At 46.8% G+C, this 20,004-nt stretch overlaps 1 protein-coding gene across 1 annotated transcript; it reads left to right on the top strand.

The window, feature by feature from the left end:
- The first annotated feature begins 1,855 nt into the window (after positions 1-1,855).
- Positions 1,856-13,999, top strand: Cops8 (COP9 signalosome subunit 8). Its single transcript, XM_070011095.1, has 8 exons — positions 1,856-2,066; positions 3,022-3,092; positions 4,496-4,544; positions 5,666-5,798; positions 10,188-10,295; positions 11,473-11,535; positions 12,318-12,365; positions 13,054-13,999. The coding sequence occupies exons 1-8, from the start codon at positions 1,989-1,991 to the stop codon at positions 13,131-13,133; spliced, it is 630 nt and encodes a 209-aa protein (XP_069867196.1). The 5' UTR covers positions 1,856-1,988; the 3' UTR covers positions 13,134-13,999.
- The last annotated feature ends 6,005 nt before the right edge of the window (positions 14,000-20,004 follow it).

Here is a 20,004-nt window from a genome sequence, read left to right as displayed (position 1 = left end):
GAAAGAAGGCAGTGGAGTCTCAAGAAACATGAAGGAACCTTGTCATGTCCTCTCTTACTCATATTGATTGCATCTTTGTATTAGCTACTAGATTACGCCCATATCGACTCCATAAACGTAAAAGACAGATCACAATTCTTTGAGTCCTGTCTTACTTGTCCTAAGTAAATTTAACCAGGGGAGTATTCCCAAAAAGGTTTGCTTACAAAGCACTACAATAAACACAGCTGAGTTCATTTGGCACGGTATTTCCATGGTTCTCATAAAGACAAAATCCGTGCACAAGCAAGGAATGAAGTAGGAGCTGCAGAATTTCTGTGATTACGAGTTGAATGCTCCTATATTTGCATGTGAAACTGATATTGCACGATATATACATGTCCAACTTCAGCCATAAAATATAAAGCTTTTAAATTTTCTTTCCTTTGGATATTAATTAGCAATTCAGAGCAGCAAGAAGTTAGGAGAGATGCTGGGAAGGAAAAAAATCTTTGTTTTATTACCTCTAGCAGAGCTTATCCAGTTTTGTTTTGTTTTTTCTCAAAACAGAGCCCTGAATGTTTAATTTGCTCCGGGAACCATAGATTATTAGAGCCTCTTCCCCGGAGCCCTGCCCGGGTCTGTGAAGACCTAGGGCAAGTCAGGATCCGGGAATTCTAGGGAGGTGCGAGCGGCAGTGAGGCCTTTGGATTTCTGGGGTCGGACAAGGGTGGGAAACCACGGGTGAAGGAAGGAGGAGGAAGGAGGAAGGAGGGAGGAAGCAGGGGGAAGGAAGCAGGAGGGAGGAAGCGGGAAGCAGGAGGGAGGAAGCGGGAAGGAGGAGGGAGGAGGAGGGAGGGAGGAAGCAGGAAGGAGGAGGGAGGAGGAAGGAGGGAGGGAGGAAGCAGGGGGAAGGAAGCAGGAGGGAGGAAGCGGGAAGGAGGAGGGAGGAGGAGGGAGGGAGGGAGGAAGCAGGGGGAAGGAAGCAGGAGGGAGGAAGCGGGAAGGAGGAGGGAGGAGGAGGGAGGGAGGGAGGAAGCAGGGGGAAGGAAGCAGGAGGGAGGAAGCGGGAAGGAGGGAGGAGGAGGGAGGGAGGAAGCAGGAAGCAGGAGGGAGGAGGAAGGAGGGAGGGAGGAAGCAGGGGGAAGGAAGCAGGAGGGAGGAAGCGGGAAGGAGGAGGGAGGGAGGAAGCAGGAAGGAGGAGGGAGGAGGAAGGAGGGAGGGAGGAAGCAGGGGGAAGGAAGCAGGAGGGAGGAAGCGGGAAGGAGGGAGGAGGAGGGAGGGAGGAAGCAGGAAGCAGGAGGGAGGAGGAAGGAGGGAGGGAGGAAGCAGGGGGAAGGAAGCAGGAGGGAGGAAGCGGGAAGGAGGGAGGAGGAGGGAGGGAGGAAGCAGGAAGCAGAAGGAGGGAGGGAGGAAGCAGGGGGAAGGAAGCAGGAGGGAGGAAGCGGGAAGGAGGAGGGAGGAGGAGGGAGGCAGGAAGCAGGAGGGGGGCGGCGTGGGAGGCGCGGGCCGCGCCGGCGGGGACGGCCCCCCTCCGGGGTGCTGTCAAGATGGCGCCCCGGCGCCGGGGTGGAGGGTCAAGGTCGAAGAGGGCGGCTTGCGGCGCCTCGGTCGGCACGTGCACTGCTCCCCGCAGGGAGACCTCCGGACCGCGGGCGAGGGGCGCTTCCGCTTCCTGAGCACCTGCTACGCGCAGGGCGTGGCGCGGAGCGCCGGACACGACCCAGGTCCACGTCTCTCCCTCGCCTTTGCCGCGCGCGGCGGAAGCGGAAGCGGCTTCCGGCGCGGCCGGACGGGTCCTCCAGAGCACCGAGACGCCCGGCCAGAGCGCCGGCTCCCCCTTCCAACCCGACGCCGCCAAACGACGCGACGGAAACAACATCGCGCCTGCGCGCGGGCGCTCGGCGGCGACGGCGGCGGCTTTCTACGTCATCGCATGCGCGACGCCCCGAAGGGACAGCTGGGGGTCCGGCCATCGGGGAAGCGCGGCGGCGAGTCTGGCCGGGAAGATGCCAGTGGCGGTGATGGCGGAAAGTGCCTTCAGTTTCAAAAAGCTGCTGGATCAGTGCGAGAACCAGGAGCTCGAGGTAGCTGCCGGAAGGAGCCTTGGGGCGCTCGGGTCTCGGGGAGGCGCCGGTTTCCAGGGTAACGCGGCCGGGCTCGCCGGCGCCCGGCGCTGGCAGAGCGGGACGTGCGGAGTCGGGCGGGGGCGACCGGAGGCCTGGACCCCCTCCCCCCGACCGATTCGTGAGACCCGGGGACGAGCACCCGGACCCCTGGCCGGCCCTGAGCATTTCATTTGTCCTCGCGCATCTTTGCTTTAACTCGCCGACCTGCTTCTCCGGACGTCGTCGGGCGAGAATGGGGGTCCTGGGTTCTGTTATTACTGTTACTATTACTGATAGTGCAGATAGCACACAGACTAGAAACAAAACAGAAGGAGCCTTCGTTAGTCTCGTGAAGTTGTACTCAACTAAGCCTGCTGTTCTCTCTCTATGCCAAATCGAAGTTGCGTTGTGCAACTGTTAAGGTGTTTCTTAGGTACTTAAACATTTATAATGATGGTATGAAAAGCGAATGGGGACACCCGTGGAAGCAGCCGCCGGCTAATGGACATCAGTAGATCTGATGAATGAGACAAGAAGTTACTTTGTAACTCAGCGGTGACTTTACTGTTCCTCACAGATATCCGCACGTCTGATATAGTGGCCAAGATCGTGCCTTAGGAATCTGTGCAAAGTCTTTATTTCCTACAAGAGTAAGATGACCTAAATCAAAATGTGAGAACTGGTAGAAGGATTTTATTTGAATATTTTTGTATAGAAAATAAGATTGAGACCCAACGGGATATAATGTCACAGCTGATGACATAGCCAAACTCACTGCTCAGGAGTTTAGTACTTAGAATTTCTCTCCTGCTCCTTCTGAGTCTGTAGTAGTATAAGATGGGCTTTCTCATTAGGAATTAATGTCATGTTCTTTGTTTATTGAAAGTATTAGATTAAATGAGTTTTTTTTCCTCTCTTACTTTTGGCCTTCTAGGCCCCTGGAGGAATTGCTACCCCCCCAGTATATGGTCAGCTTCTAGCTTTATATTTGCTCCATAATGACATGTAAGTACCTATTATTTAAACTAAGAGCAGCAGCTTCCTCTGTTGGGCTGAATTCTACATCAAAATAGACCACAGAACAGACACAATGAACTATATCTTTTATTGTAATATGCTCCAGGATTTCTATTGGATCATAGTGAATTATAATGAGGTTCTTTTAAATACATTTACTTTACATACACCTTCTAAAAACTTCGTGGGTTGTTTTCTTTCTTTTTAAACAAGAAAGCACAATGTCAGTAATCATTGACCTTGTTTTTGCTTTTAAAAAGTTACGACCTTTGTTTGTTTATGTTTTGTACAGGGCTTGAACTCAGGGCCTCTCTTTGCCACTTCATTTTTTTCACTCAAGGCCAATGTTCCATCACTTGAGCCACATCTCCATTCAGGCTTTTTATGGGATAACTAGAGATGAGTCTCATGGACTTTTATGCCTGGGCTGGCTTTGAACTTTCATCCTCAGTTCTCAGCTCCCTGAGTAGCTAGGATTGCAGGCATGAGCCACGAGCACCTCGGTGTTTACTTAATTTTAAATATAGTACACAGGACCAAAAGAAGCTTGAAAGGGAAAACTGAGGAAGCTGAAGGAGAATTGCTTACCAGTATCTGTGATGTCTGTGAGGTTTCTTGAAAGCTTTTTTTTTTTTTCTTTTTAACTTTGTTTCCTTAAGGAAAATCAGAAAGCATCTATCCTAAAGAACAGGAATCTTTTTAGTCCTAGTACACACTGATGGTTTCTGGTTCTATTTTGGCTTAAATTCCTGCAAACCCTTTGTGATAGTGTTTCAGAAACTAACTCAGGTTCTTTATTTTTTTTATTTTATTTATTTATTTATTTTTTGGGGTCTGGTCATGGAGCCTGAACTCTGGGCCTGGGTGCTGTCCCTCAGCTCTTCAGCTCAAGGCTAGCGCTCTACCACTTGAGCCACAGCGCCACTTCCGGCTTTTTTCTTTTTGCTTATGTGGTGCTGAGGAATCGAACCCAGGGCCTCAGGCATGCAAGGCAAGCGCTCTACCACTGAGCCAACTTCCCAGCCCCTCTTTATTTTTTTAATCCGCTATCTTATGTTTGTTCCAGTACCTTTAAAAACTCCTCCTTGAGGCTTCAGAGAAAGACTTTTCTCCCATTAGGAGAAGGAATTCTAAGGAGAAAAACTGTGTTCCCTACTTACTGTCAGGATGTAGCAGAGCCTTTTAAGTGTATAACATTGTTTATCTTTGTATCTGCAATTCTGTATGTTACTTAGTTTGGCCGTAATTTAAGAGCTGGGTCTTATTTTAAAATTAAGTAAAAATGACAAAATAATACTTGGGTATTTTGAAATACATATCTATATGTTGTATTGGAACTAGTAACTGTTTATTTACTGAGATTTTAAATTGCTCTTCTTTGTGTAAATTAGGAATAATGCAAGGTACCTTTGGAAAAGGATTCCACCTGCTATAAAATCTGTAAGTATTCTTTCAGTGCAACTTGTTTTTTTCAATACAGCAGTAGCATTCACGTAAACAGCAACTTCTTACAAATTCCTGCTTTCTTTCCTTTTTTTTTTTTTTGGTTGTGGCGCTTGAACTCTGGGCTTGAGCGCTGTCCCTCAGCTCTTCAGCTCAAGGCCAGCGCTCTACCACTTGAGCTACAGCGCCACTTCCCCTGCTTTCTTTCCTATGTCACAAAAACTGTTGTTAAACTTGTATTAACATTAAGATGTCAGTTTTTCCAATCAGAAGTTTAAAATTTCTATGGAATGGTATAGAAGTATATATTCAACTTATTGATCAGATTCTTATAAGCTGTTGCCATTATTAGCAGGAAAAGGAAACAGTGCGGGAGGGTTGGAGGCAGTGGGTACTGGTGACTGTACCTGCCTCGTGCAGTTTTTGATAGTGGTGCTTACTTTGCAACTTAAGTTTTTTATAAGATTAAGTTTTTTATAAGATTAAGATTAGTTTTGCTAACTAGATTTTCGATGGAAGAGTAGATGAAATAGAAGTGTCTTGCAAAATAGAATGAAGTTAATTTCTTTCCCTGACATCCTGTTAAGTAAGAGTGAGAGTGAGTTGTTAACTCACTCTAAAGAATTATTGAATGTATACATAGTTTCAGTATTAGTGGAAACTATTTTAGGCAGTAGAGTGTGACTTCCTTGATTGACAGCCTGGTATTAACCCGTTGAGTATTTTGGGCAAAGTATGTATAAATATACATATGCATATATGTAAATGTATATACAATATGATAATTGTCTATGTATGAAAAATAAATGCTAACATCTTTAGAAACAATAATACTTAAGATAATGAGCCCCAGGCTTAATTCTGAGATATGCTTTAATTTACTGTTGTAATAAAAATGTGTATCTGATTATAAGTATTTTCTGTTACCAGTGTGCAAAGTATCTGAAAACCTTTTTGCTAATAGAAGAACAATTGCAACTCTTAAAAGAAATGTTGGTTTTATTTCTTTAATTATGCCACTAACAAGGTTCATGTTATTTCTGGTATTTTGTTTTAAGGTGTAGTCACTGATAAATTACACGAGTTAGCAATGCTTTCAAATATACTGTTTCTTGTAGGCAAATTCAGAACTGGGGGGAATTTGGTCAGTAGGACAGAGAATCTGGCAAAGAGATTTCCCTGGGATCTATACAACCATCAACGCCCACCAGTGGTCTGAGACTGTCCAGCCAATCATGGAAGCACTTAGAGGTAGTGTTTCTTTGTGTTAAAAATTACATTGGGGGGGCTGGGAAGGTGGCTCAATGGTAGAGCGCTTGCCTTGCATGCATGATTCCTCAGCATCACATAAGCAAAAAGAAAAAAGCTGGAAGTGGCGCTGTGGCTCAAGTGGTAGAGTTGAGCTGAAGAGCTGAGAGACAGCACCCAGGCCCAGAGTTCAGGCCCCATGACTGGACCCAAGAAAAAAAAATTACATTGGGAGCTGGCCACCAGTGGCTCAGGCCTGTAATTCCTAACTACTCAGAAGACTGAGATCTGGGGATCTCAATTCAAAGCCAGCTGTGGCAGGAGAGTCCCTGACTCTTAATCTCCAATAAATTGGAAGTAGCGCTATAGCCCAAATGGTAGAGTGCTATCTTGAGCAAAAAAAGCTCAGGGACAGTGTATAGTCCCTGAGTTCAAGTCCAAGGACTAGCAAAATAAAAATAAATGGGCCTGGGCTGGGAAGGTGGCTTAGTGGTAGAGTGCTTGCCTTGCATGCATGAGGCCCTGGGTTCGATTCCTCAGCACCACATAAGCAAAACAAAAAAGCTGGAAGTGGCGCTGTGGCTCAAGTGGTAGAGCACTAGCCTTGAGCTGAAGAGCTGAGGGACAGCACCCAGGCCCAGAGTTCAGGCCCCACGACCAGACCCCCCAAAAAATAAATAAAAATAAAAATAAATGGGCCAAGTGTGGTAGCTCATGCTTGGAATCCTGGCTGTTGGGGAGGCTGAAACCAGAAGGTTTGCCATAGGAAACAAGTTATGACAGAGTTTTCAATCAGAACTGGGCACAGTGGCTCATATCTGTCATGATATCTGTCTGAGGAGGCTGAGATCAGGATTTCATTTCAGACTGGCCTGAGCAAAATAACCCTGTGGACTAAGCCCTATGAAAGTCCCCAGATTGATGAATGCTGCCATATTTTCCTCCGTAGCATGCTGCCTGGTAAGAGTGGTCTCAGGACAGAGTTGAATGACTCCAGAGTTTAGTCTTTTGCTTTTTGGTGTATTATAAAGCTGTTTTCTAGTTCAGAGCAATCACTGTCAAGCTTAGTACCAGTGGCTGAGAAGCTGAGATCCAGAAAATCACAATTCAGGTTCATCTCAGGCAGAAAGGTCCGAGAGCTTTCGTCTCCAGAATAACCAGAAAAAAGTAGGGCTCAAGAGGTCCAGTGTATCTGGGCGCTTGTGGCTGCTATAATCCTAGCAACTCAAGAAGCTGAGATCTGAGGATTGCAACTCACAGCCAATCTAGGCAGAAAAATCTGAGACCCTTATCTCCAAAATACTCTTTAGTAGAAAGCCACAAGGAGAGCTTTGGCTCAAGTGGCAGAGCACCAGGTTTGAGCAAAAAAGCCAAGCATGAACACAAGATCCTGAGTTTAAGCCCCATTAACTAGGAGGTAGGAGTCGGGGGAGAAGGTAGAGTGCCAGCCTAACAAGCGAGCTGAGCGAGAGCACAGGGTCCTGAGCTTAAACCCTAGTTCTAGCAAAAAATAAAAAGAAGGAACAGCCATTACCTTAGTCCGTCCAGGGGCTGAGTGCTTTATATGAAAGAGGTTTATTTGGCCCACAGCTTCTGGAGGCTGAGAGCCTGAGATGGGATAGCTCCATCTCTTTGACCTCTCATGAGTGCCCCTAGTGGTTGGTGGATGGCATCACAGTGGTGAAGAGAGCACGTGGTTAGACAAGAAGCCAGACAGGGCCACGCTTGCTTTTTCCAAAAACTTGTTCTTGAAACTAAGTGGGGACCTGGAAGAGTGGCATTGGTCTCTTCTGGGGGCAGTGCCCCAGGAGCTGAGCACCTTCCCTTAGGCCCTCCTTCTTAAGATCCCACCTTCTCATGGTCACTATATTGAACACTAAGTTTCCAGCGTGCCCCTCCCCCCTCGCCCCCAGCAATGCCTTCCCATTCTGTTCTGAGTTAGTTTTACTAGAAAAGTGAGGTAGCACGACTGAAGAGAGGCTCTCGAACAGACTTACCTCCCAGACCTGCAAGGCTGGTAAAGCTGTACAGGGGGACCAATGTCTCTGCAGCTGTGGAAAAGGGACTATCCCTGTGGATACAGGTTGGCTGGAGCAAGACGGAGCAGAAAGTACATTTCCTGACTGTTGCTCTGGCCTCTAACCTCCTGATGGAACCCCATCTGCCATGCCAGGGGAGCCTCGGTGCAAGAGGCACCAGTGGCCCACCTCTCCTACTGCCAGCACAGCTAGGAGGGCTGGAGGCAGGCTAGGGAAGTAGGGCACTGACTGCTCCCTGATGAGCAGCGCCTGGTAGGTGACAGACACTTAAGTGTGTGTTGAACACCCTCTGCCATGAGTTCAGACAGGACCTTTCAGGCACAAGCTGCAAAGTGGAGGGTCAGAACGCAGGCGTCAGAGTTCATCAGGCTATGGTAAGCATGCTCTGGGAGCACCAGCCTTCATCCTTGCTCCTTTGTTGATCAACTTCTACCTCCTCTATACTCTTCATTTTCCAGCTATGCCTCTTTCTGCTTCTCCTCCTCCCTGTTTTCTCTTCCACTCATGTTCTGTTGCTTTTTCTCTATTCCTGAAATCTGACCAGCGTAATTTAAAGAGTTACTTTAAAAATATGGTAGGCTTACCATATATTTTTTTTAATTGGTCCTGGGGCTTAAATTCTGGGCCTAGGTACTGTCCCTGAGCTTCTTTGTGCTCAAGGCTATTGCTCTATACTTGAGCAACAGAGCCACTTCCAGCTTTTTCTGTGTAGTTTATTGGAGCTAAGAGTCTCACAGACTTTTCTGCCGGGCTGGCTTCGAACATGATTGTCAGGTCTCAGCCTCCTGATTAGCTAGGATTGTAGGTGTGAGCCACTGGCACCTGGCTATCCTTACATTTTTGTTAGACAAATGTTCTTTGCCATTGCAGCTTTGTTTATTTTCCTCCCCTATGTATTGATCACCTTCTTAAAGAACTTTCTGCATTTCTAAGTCTGCATTTAAAAGTCTGGAGGTTGGGGCTGGGAAGGTGGCTCAGTGGTAGAGCACTTGCCTTGCATGCCTGAGGCCCTGGGTTCGATTCCCAGCACCACATAAGCAAAAATAAAAAAGCCGGAAGTGGTGCTGTGGCTCAAGTGGTAGAGCACTAGCCTTGAGCTGAAGAGCTGAAGGACAGTGCCCAAGCCCAGAGTTCAGGCCCCACGACCGGGCCCAAAAAAAAAAAAAAAGTCTGGAGGTTGGCAGAGAGAAGGAAGGGACAGAGTAGAAAGACATGGGAAAGAGCAAGTAATGCTCAATGAGAGCTTGAGTGGCTCCACAGGAAAGGAAGGAGCGTGGCTGAGTTCAACTGGGAGAAAACACAGCCTGAGGCTGGGTGGTACCCAATGCACACACACCAGCAGCATGTGTTCAGCTCACAGCTTGGTGGAGACTTAGAGGGATCTGCGTAGATAGACCAGGAAGGTCATGGCAATGTATGGATGGAGCTATGTGCCATCGGTGATGAAGGAAGCTTGATAAGTTAGAAACTTACACTGCAGGAAGTTTATAAATGGACAGAGGGACACTGACAGAGAAGGGGTTTCAGGCCATGGGGGAGGAAAAAGCCCAAGAACAAGAATGTCTTAACACTGCCTAAGAGCAAGGGGCTCCTGAAGTAGATGCAGGAGAACTTTGACCATGTCAGCAGGAAATTCCAGGGGACTTTCAACATGTCGGGTTTAAATGTGTGCGTTTACCTACTAAGGAGGGAGTAAAATAAGCATTTTGGCAGCCTATAGAGGAACCCCTCATGTTCCAAAAGGGGGTGGTAGAGCAGAAGATGAGCTAGCTGGGTTCTTCTGGAAGGAACTATCTCAGCTCTCTCAGCCTTGAATTTAGTGTGGACATCAGCCATTTCTAGGGAGGCATTTTTGTGCCTACTGCCTGGCACCCCTACCTTAGAATCGTTCCGGGGTGGAGTTTAGGATTGTGAGAAGAGTCCAGGGTTTGATGCAGGCCTGGGTATAAGGATGGGTGAATGCTCTACTTAGGAAGTTTGTTCTGCAGCTCTGGGGTGGCGGGCGGGGGCTGGGGGAAATCCTGTGTTAGATCCTGGAAGGATCTCTAACAGAAACACATGGGCTTTCTAATCATTCACCCACTGTTTGTAAGTGAAATGCCAAAATACCGAGAATAAAATCTTTAAAAGGAGTATCCTAAGTACATAAGTATATTTAAGTAAATTTTCACTTAACCATTTTCACTATTTTAGGAGGCTCATGGTTGAGCCCCTATGACAGGCTGGACACGTCAGTCTGTCTTTGAGCCAATCTGGTCTTACTCATAAACACAGGACAGCAGCAGTCCTGGCCTGCAGCTCTGTGGTTTTAAACACTGCTCTGTCCTCTCCCAACCCTCCACCTCCACCACAGAAGCCACAAGGAGACGCGCCTTCGCCCTGGTCTCGCAGGCCTATACCTCCATCATTGCGGATGACTTTGCTGCCTTTGTTGGACTTCCTGTCGAGGAGGCTGTGAAAGGTATGGGCAGCTTGTCACTCACAAAGGGCAAAGAAACTGCACACATTGCGGTCCAGTCCCTTCCTGGTGCAGTTGAGGGGAGATTTGCTTCTTGGGAAGGTGATGTGAAACATGTTTCTCATACCACTTCCTGCAAGGTTTGGACAAGAAGCACCTATAGTCTAGCACATGACTAGAGCAGGCACTGAGCCCCACCTGTGCATTGGTTAAGAAGATGCGTCTTCATTGTTCTCTTGGCTTCTGTTTAGAAATCCTTAATTCGCCCCACTTTGAAAGGCAGTTTCCCATATCCCTCTCAAGCCCGGTTCTTTCCTACTATTTCTTCCCCATTCCCTCGTTCCTGCACCCACTCCTGCTGCTAGAGTGCTGTGTACTCCTGCCAGTCGAACACTGTATACTCTGCATACGGTGGACAGTTGGATTTAACAACTGGATGGGAGCTACATAAAGTTCTACTTCTTACTCTTCAGTGCCAGGCCTAGTGCAGTTCTGGACTTAGGCGGAGTGAGCAAGGCACTGTGAGGGTGTTATTTAGTGCTGGGAATTGAACCCAGGCCTTTGTACGTGCTAAGCATGTCCTTTACCACTGAGCTACCCCCAGTCCCAGAATTCTTCAATCACACTGTTTCGTTCTCAGGCAAACATGTACTCATGACTGATGTATAGTTTATTGTCCCATAGATCCTGCAGTCCAGAGCCCACATTCCTGGCTCTTAGCAGGTGGCCTGGGCACGGGTCCTCATCCCACCCCATCTGCCTTACAGCTGCACGCTAGCCTTGGGGAAATCACTAATGCCCGCACCTCATTTTCCCACACTGGTAAATGATGGCTGTAAAGCCCCACTTCATAAAGCTGTGATGATGGCGTAAGTTGGTACCCTAAGCACCAGCATCTTTACTGGGTTACTGAGAGGATGATGACAAAGGTATCGCATGTATTTTCCCATCTTTGCTTACAGTAATATTGACTAGACTAATACTTTATAGTCTGTCGATTCATGATTAGAGCAGATAGAGTGAAATATCTTTTAAGATAGGTTTGCTTGACTTGGCAGTACACCTTTGCAGATATGTGAGCATTGAATTAAGCTGATCAGGTCTACTATTCAAGTGAAGTCTAGTCACCTTGTAGAACTTCTCCAGTTTCTTCATTAATGTGTGAAACACATACTTTCAGGAATATTGGAACAAGGATGGCAAGCTGACTCTACCACCAGAATGGTGCTGCCCAGGAAGCCAGGTAGGTGGAGCCCCGGGCCCTCAGAACTCCTACTCATGCCATGCCCTGACCTTGAGCCATACTGGTGCAGGGGGACTAACCCACCTGCTAAGTGTAGACATGGGACTTGGGCACTTAGAGCAGAAAGGCTCTTGAAGGTCTCCTACTTGTACTTTAATTTTTTTTAATACATTTATTTCCAATTCCAGGCTACTAGTGCTATGAGAAATTAATTTGTTTAAACTTTAAAAGTGTGTAATTCTTGTTTAAAAGACTATTATATGTTGGTTTTTTAAAATATTAACCTCAGTCTTGGTATTTATGGAGCTATTTCTAGTTGTGCATATCCTTCAGTATCACTGACTTTATAGAAAGAAGTTAAAGACTCAGAGCTCCTTTTTCTTGGACTAGAGGCATATAGACTGCTCCTTTTAGCCTCTTTGAGGCCTCGGGTCTATAGCCTGTCCGTTGTTTATGCCAGGCCTGCAGAGCCAGGTTTTATGCCCACTTGCATACGTTTTCCTGCCTCCACCCAAGTTCTCTGTTGTTTAAAATGCCATTGTCAAATCAGGTGTTAGTCTGCTTAGCCCTCTCACCCTGGTGAGAGCAAGCCCCAGCCATTGCAGGTGAGGAAGACTGAGCGGGTCGGGCCCACGGCGTGGGGAAGGGAGTGGGTCAGGCCCACGGCTTGGGGAACGCAGTCCCCCAGTGTCTGAGGGTGAGAGCCCAGTCCGTGGCTGGATAGCAGTGCTGCAGTGGGACTGGAGAAGACGACTGCGGTAACCTCGCTTGTCTTTGTTTAGTTGCAGGTGCCCTGGATGTTTCCTTTAACAGGTTTATTCCTTTATCAGGTATCTATTTTCCTGTGTTCATTTAAAATGTTTTGTTGTTTTTTTTTTTTATATATAATGTCTGTATGTTTTTAAGCTCTAGAACACAGAGGTTAAAAGTCCTAACAACAAGAATAATAGGCTATAAATGTGAAGTCCTGGGCTCCCGTAACTTTGACCTGGAACAGTGGCACACTTCCGCCAGCCACAGACTTTGCTTACTTTGCTTGTGTCCGGCCCCAATGTGGATGCAGAGGGCATCCCCCAGTTACTATGGCAACTCAGTGCTAGAATGCAAATTCCCTGAGGATGGATTCTTGAGGTTTGTGTTCATTAACAATGTTCTCTGCCCCTAGAGTTGTAGCAGGCACATGGATGCACTTTGTATTCACTCCCTAGAGTAATTGTCTCATGGGTGGGGCCTTTCCAAGCTCTGTGCTCTCCTATAGAAGAGATTGCACCTTAAGCATTTTGAACCTTGGCACAGAACACTGACCAGCAGAGGTGACAAAAGACATGTTAATGTCCAGTTTGGCAAAACCATATGCTCATAGAAGTATAGATTTCTTGGCTTGATTTTGTCTCAAGTCAGGTAGCTGTAAGAGTCAGCTTCTTGTTAAGTCAAAGGCTAGCTAGGCTGGGTGGGTCGCCAGGTGGAAGCTTGGCCACGCTCCTGTCTAACTTGACATGTGTTTCTCCTCGCACGCAGAGCCTGCCCCTGTTCCACCCATCCCCAATGAACAGCAGTTAGCCAGGCTGACTGATTACGTGGCTTTCCTTGAAAACTGACTGCTGCTTCTGAGCTCAAGATCTACCTTCAGAGTCCTGTACAGTGACAAACACAGAAATGTAAATTTTTATTTTCAAATCTACCAGATGGAATGTGCACTCGGCATTCCTTTCTGAGTATGTGATAAAATGCATATATAATATAAAGTATATTATATAGATTTTGTCCTTGAGCATTATGCTGAGTAGTTGCCGTAGCAGGCACACTTGTACCAAGATAGGTTTGGTGGCGCCCAGCAGGGTTACGCGGTTAGTGTGCATTTCTGAGTGACTCATGAAAGCTGCCCCCTGCTCCCGTGCACAGGCCGTCCGGCCATCTTCACCCTGCCCACTGCTGGTGGGTGCACTTGGGGTTGGCAGAGCCCTGGCCCTGGGCGGAGCTGCCAGGACTTGAGATTCACCCCGCAGTGGACAGCATGTGCTCCTTCCTTCCACCTCCAGAGAATCCTTCATGTGGAGTACACAAACAGCCGAGCCACAAGCAAGTGCTTCTTGAGGGAGCAGGCCCCATGTGCTCTGCAGCCATTGCTGGCGCTGCGGGCCGGCCCTAAAGAAGGGGCGCAAGAGAGCTCAAGAAGTGTTACGTTCTCAATTGTCTTTTGAGAAGAGGGCGGAATGGGGTGCAGTGCATTGTGGGGGTGCGTGCACACTGGCACAGCACTGTAGCCCTCTCCTTCAGCCCCTCGGGCGTGCGTGCTCATCTCTCAGTTTAAGTTCTTCCTTTTGAAGAAACAGCGAACAAGCCTTTCATCTTTGTGTGACAGGTCTCTGAATAGTTGAAGTTGTGTATTGTATCTTCAGGTGCAAGTACCCCTTAGTTCATTCATTCTGCATTTGTTCAATAAATATTTAATTGAATTCTTCAACTGTTTCCTATAAGATAGTTTGTAGAAACTTCACGATCGCAGTCTTTTGCAGACATATTCCAATTGTCATTACCTTTCAAAGTATGAATTTCATAAGTAGAAATGATTGCTGTAGTGACAATTTCATAATTCTTGTTTATTTACATTTGTTTAATTGACTCAGTTTTTTCAACAGATGTGAAAATATCTTTTAAATTACAATTTTGTTTAATCCTAGTGTTGCTAAATCTTGTTTTCCAGTTGAAAAGTCAGAAGCTCAAATAAAGGTGGTGGTGGTGTCAGTTTTTAAACTCCAGGAATTAAGTGCTAATTGTACCGGGGCGGATTGGAGTCAACCTAGATGCTCATTAGTAGGGTGTTGGTTGGTTAGAAGGTGGTTTGCAGTGTGGACTGCGATTGCAAAAGGCACGAGGGGACTTTATGCTAAGTGGGGAGACCCAGAGAAAGTAGGGCCAGTTGTGCAGTGATGGAGGAGAAAGATCACAGTGTGTACACACACTAGTTCAAAGAGCAGGGATTGACAGGTAAGCCAACATGAAATAGAGGTGGTTCTCACAGAGGAAGAAGACCAAGCTGCATGAGGAAGGAATGACCACCTCAGGTGAGCCCCAACACTGAGTCTCCAGTGTACGTCGGCAAAATGCCTTCATGCATGTGTGCCTCCTGTCTAGGCGTACAAGCTGGTCTTCATCTCCCAGGGCTAGCAGCAAGGCCAAGGTAGTGATCGTGACATCCGTAGACATGAGTAAGCTTCAGTTCCATTGGGAAACTTTTTCTCTGGAAGCAGTAACTTCCTGCCTCTGTCCACCTGAAAAGGCCCAGAATAACGACTGCAGTGAGAACGGACATGGCTGCGACACTAGTACCTGGAGGTCCAGGGCAGCCGACCCACAGTGTGCGCCAGGTAAGGAGGCCTCTGGAGACACGGCTCTGGCAAAGGCCCGGGCCACCTTGAAGGGCTCCCAGTGGCCCAGAATAAGACAGTAGTCTGAGCATGAAAAAAGTTCAAGTGTGTTTATAAACCCCAGCTTATAACTAAAGTAAAATAACATTGTACAAGAAGGGCAAGAATATGAGCCTGATTCCATGGCCCTGGTACTGATGAGTTTTCAGAATACCAAATTGGCAGGCTTGTCACCAAAGCAACAAAGCTGGGCTGGCAGCGTCAGACAGCTGGAGGACACAGCGCTATGGGAGAGTTCCTCTGGGAAGTGGAGGGTGAATTAGAGCGATGGCGCTTGGCGGCCTGCCTTGGGGACTAGTGCCAGTGGCTGCTGAGACATGGTGACAGCGGATGTGACCGCATCATCACGGCACCCAGTGGGTCCATTCCATGTCCGGCTGTTCTGGCACTGCACCAGGGTCCACATGCGTTTCTGGGTGATGGGGCGGTCCCTAGAGCAAGCAGTCGGCGGCCTGGCAGTGAACAGATGCTCCTCCCTGTGCCCTGGGCACACAGTTCCACGTGTGTTCTATAATTGAGTCTACAGGACCCTGCGTGGTGGAGCCGTGGTTTCAGTGGAACCATTCTGCACTGAAGCTTTGGGTATTTCGTTTTTTGCCTTCCCAGAAGCTGGCTGTAGTGGCCTGAGCATGTGATCCAAACAATTACAGAAATGCAGGTGGTGACTCGGGTGCATGCTGAGGCAGGAAGTGAGACCCTGTCCCAAGAGTCATTTGTGAAAAACGGCTGGAGACATACATAGCTCAGTCATCCAGTGCTAGCCTTGTAAGCACAGGGACGAGTTCAAAACCCAATATTCTCAGCTACATATGGTGACAGACTTCTGTGATCCCAGATAAAAATCTAAAATCAGTTTATTTTAGCTTCTACCTTGAGAACTTAGAACAAATTATACCTCAGGAAAGCAAGGATAATCTTGTCAATGAATACAGAAATTAATGCAATGGAAACCATACAAATAATACAGAAAGTCAATGAAACAAAATGCTGTTCCTTTTAAAGTGGAATAGTTGATTGCAATTCTGAAAAGAACATCTGGAACATACTTGGACAAGTAAAGAGGAAGGTGGAGAACAGGAGACGGTCCAGAAGGAAACAGGAGAGTCCACTCATGCATCAAAACAGTTACTGCTCGGGACTAGAGCCTAGTGAAAAAGGATCAGTAGACCTGTGCTGGTAACAGATGCAGAGATTTCTTAGCTTGATTTTGTCTCACGTCAGGTAGCTGTAAGAGTCAGCTTCTTGTTAAAGGCTAGGCTGGGTGGGTCGCCAGGTGGAAGCTTGGCCACGCTCCTGTCTACCTTGACGTGTTTCTCTTCCCACGCAGAGCCTGCCCCCGTTCCACCCATCCCCAGTGAACAGCAGTTAACCAGGCTGTTAGGTGCAGTAGTGGAGATTAGCCTCATATCTGACCCATGAATTACTTAGAAGCAGCTTTCAAAATGAGTAGATTTGGGAGCATCCTTCAAACTCTCCTGCCCTGGAGTCCTGACTGATCTTGTTGACAGAGAACACAATATACGATTTCACACCGAAGTGTACCGGTACTTGCCTAGGTCTAGGATAGGGCTTATCTTCACATGACCATATGAAAGCAGAAAGCTGCCCATCCACTGCCAGTTTGAGAGGTGTCCTAAGCTCCTTTGCACATTCTTGACAAAGCTGTGGTGTGCATGTACTGCCCTCACCAGAGGGAAGAAATGAAGACGCCCCCCCCCCACACCTTCAAATCTGAACCTCTAAAGTTATCCGCAAAATGAACCCTTTCTCTTTAGAAAGCTAGCCGCCTCCTGCACCTACAATTGTAGTAACAAAGTAATTACCATAATGGCTATGGGCAGGGCTCATCAGTGGATATTAATGGATAACTTGAGAACTATGAATACTTCAGACCTAGACTTCCTCCATGCAGAATTTTCTAAAGAAGTATGTGAACATTTTAATGAACAAGCCAGTCAGTGCCTTCAAACACGCTGTCTTTAGCGATAATGGGCCACATCAGTGCATTACTTCTGCTACATGTGTGTCCAAGATGGAAACCCTGCACTGATAGTGAAGAGGCACCAGACAAAGGACATTTCACACAACAGCCGGCCCATCATCCCCAGGAATGCTAGTTCTATGACAAAGACGAAACTTCCAGCACAGGAGCTACAGAGGCATTGCTATAAAGCTCATTATTCAGGAATTGGTGACTTCTGGGTGAAGTCTAGATTTGTGTAGGGTTATCAAACTATGGCCCATGCACCAAATGTATTCGCAGATAGTTTTATTGGAGCACAGCCACATCTACTTATTCATTGTTTTGTATGGCTTCCGTCTCAGCTGCACAGCTGATGGGCTTGACAGAGACTATGGCCTGCAAAGGCTAAAATACCTTCTGGTTCTGTATTAAAGGAAGTTCTCCAACCCTTGAAGTGGGTTCTTCTAAATCAAGATTGATTTTCTTGATCTGGTTGTTTTTACTGTGCTTGTAGAAGATAAATGTATTTTAGGTAGATTGGTAGTAACGCTAATCTTGTAATTTTATCAGAAAACCAGATACAGAAAACCATGCTTCTAGACTGTTCTTGGTTGCAGTACACCATTGCAGGTGGTAATACTCGAAACAAGACTCCTGACGTTAGTCTGTGGCCCAGATTGAGAATTGCTGTTTGAGCTATATGAAAACAAAATGCCTACATTGTTCATTGTGTTAATTTCAAAACTGTGAGATGTTCAGAAGGGGGAGAAATGTGGATTCGCTATAGACTTTGGAGTTTAATGTTCATGTGAATATTCAGAGCTTATATCTGTTTGTGCTAAGCAAGTTAACAAAATAGGGATACCTACTTCCCAATGTAGAGCAACCAGAATGCTGTTTAAATTAGTACTGAAGCCTTTACTGTACATTGATGAGCTGACGTAAAGTAGAATATCCCTGAAGACCAGAAACAGCGGTCCCCAGCACTGGAGCCTGTGTGTGTCCTGGGCCACAGATGGGGAAGGAGCAAGAGACAGAGGCAGGTAAGTAAGACCACTGACCTCACGGAGTCCACCTCACAGGTAACGCCCTTGGAGAGCACATGGCAGGAAGTCCTCCCCTGATGGAGGGCTGTCGAAGAACAAGAAAGAAGTAATACAAGGAGAAGGAGTGTGGGCTTGTTTCCAGCCTTCAGCAGTTCCTCCCAGAAGTTCAACAAGATGAACATAAAAGTAAAAAGTTCCATGGTATACAAAATTAGTAGACTCAAACATCTTAAATGTGTCATTTGAATTTCTGCATTAATATTTTATGCCTAAATTAAGTGTTGAAAATATGAAGAATACTCAAAAGAGACACTGAGAAGACCTATGAAAACCCCACATAAATAGGAGTCCCAGTAGATTAAGACCTTCATGTAAGACCTGAGACTTTAAAACTGTTAAAACAAACCACAGGGAGAGCTTTTGAAGATCTTGGTACAAGTAGCTATTTCCTGAATAGGAACAAGAATTAGTGGGATGACATCAAATTACAAAGCTTCCATTCAAACATGGTGGCTGACACCTGTCGTCTTCGCTTACTCAGGAGGCCAAGAGTGGACAGATGATGATTGGCAGCCAGCCTGGGCAAACAGCAAGTGAGATCGCATCTACAGCCAGGCAGGGTATCACATGTCTGTCATTCCAGCTTTGCAGGTGACAAGCAGGGGGACTGAGGCCCGGACAGGCCTGGCACAAAAAACGAGACCTTATCATAAAAGGAAAGCAAAAAGGCATGGGTGCAGCTCAAGTGGTAGAGCACCTACCTAGCAAGAATGAGGCCCTAAGTCCAAACCCCAACTCCATACCAAAGAGAGACAGCTGCTGGAAAGCGAAGGAAACCTGTCAGGAGAGAGAAGAGAGAACTTACAGAATGTGAGAGCGTATTTTCAAACTATTCTGAGATTAATATCCACCATAACCACCCCCCAACTCCTCAACAACAACAAATTCAGTATAAACATGGGCAAAAGACATGATCAAACACTTGTCAAAAGAGGAAATAAATGCCAATAAGTCTATGAAAAATGCTTACCATGGCTATCAACGAATGCAAATCAAATGGCATTGAGAGCACCTCTCCAGTTAGCCAATTCAAATGACTAGAATAAAAATAAGCTGGCAAGGATGTGGGATGAACCGATTCCTCATCCAACATGGGTGGGGCATAAGTGTGTCCAGCCGCTATGGGAATAAGTGTGTGGAGGCTTCTCAGACAAAAGAACAATGGTAGGTTCCAACTGCAGAATTTCCACAGTAGCCAAGATAGGAAATCAGCTTCAGTGCCCCTGAGCAGAAGAATGGATGAACAAGACGTGGTATGGAGCCACAAAGCAAACAATTTACCTGGCAATCAATCCTTGAATAAAATGAGCCCTTGTTTACCAGCAAATGGGCAGAGCCGGAGCGCCTCAGGCTGAGCAGTAGTCAGTCTCAGAAAGACAGTGTTGCTTGAGGAGGGGGAGACCTTATCTGAAAGCAGAGGGAGTATTTGAGTTTGGGGAGAAGGAGGGAGGATAAGGGAGTATGGCATCAATACATATATAGGAAGTTAGTGAAACCCATTAATTAGTATAATTAGTATATATCAGTGGAAAATATCTGTGGTGTATGAAAAGTTAACTAGAAACTTGTTTGACATATCACAAAGTTAGAGTCTCACTGGAGAGCAACAACTAGCTATTGTGAAATTGACAGGTTTTCAAGAACAACTTTGAGGAGGGTGGGGATGGCTGCTCCCGTCAAGATGAGAAGATGCCCCTGTGTCCTTCCGGCCAGCCAGGGTGGTGAGGGCCAGCCAGAGGAACGGCCTGCCCAGAGACCTGCGGGCGGATGGTCGCTTTTCTTCTCACTTTGTGAGCACGTTGCTTGTCCTCTGGTTTCCGCAAATTTAAATATTCAAAGCGATAAGAGAACAGATGTCGTGCAGCCCTGGCATTCGGTTGTACTCCCCAAAAGCACCCACTGAGAGTAGCCAGGCTTATGAAGAAAGCATCCAGCTGGAGAGCAGCACTCATCTTGACGTGTTCCAAGGATG

Source organism: Dipodomys merriami, unplaced genomic scaffold (assembly GCF_024711535.1).
Source record: "Dipodomys merriami isolate MVZ:Mamm:240054 unplaced genomic scaffold, mDipMer1.0.p SCAF_1, whole genome shotgun sequence".
Taxonomy (NCBI): Eukaryota; Metazoa; Chordata; class Mammalia; order Rodentia; family Heteromyidae; genus Dipodomys; species Dipodomys merriami.
This window is presented reverse-complemented; position numbering and strand designations above follow the sequence as displayed.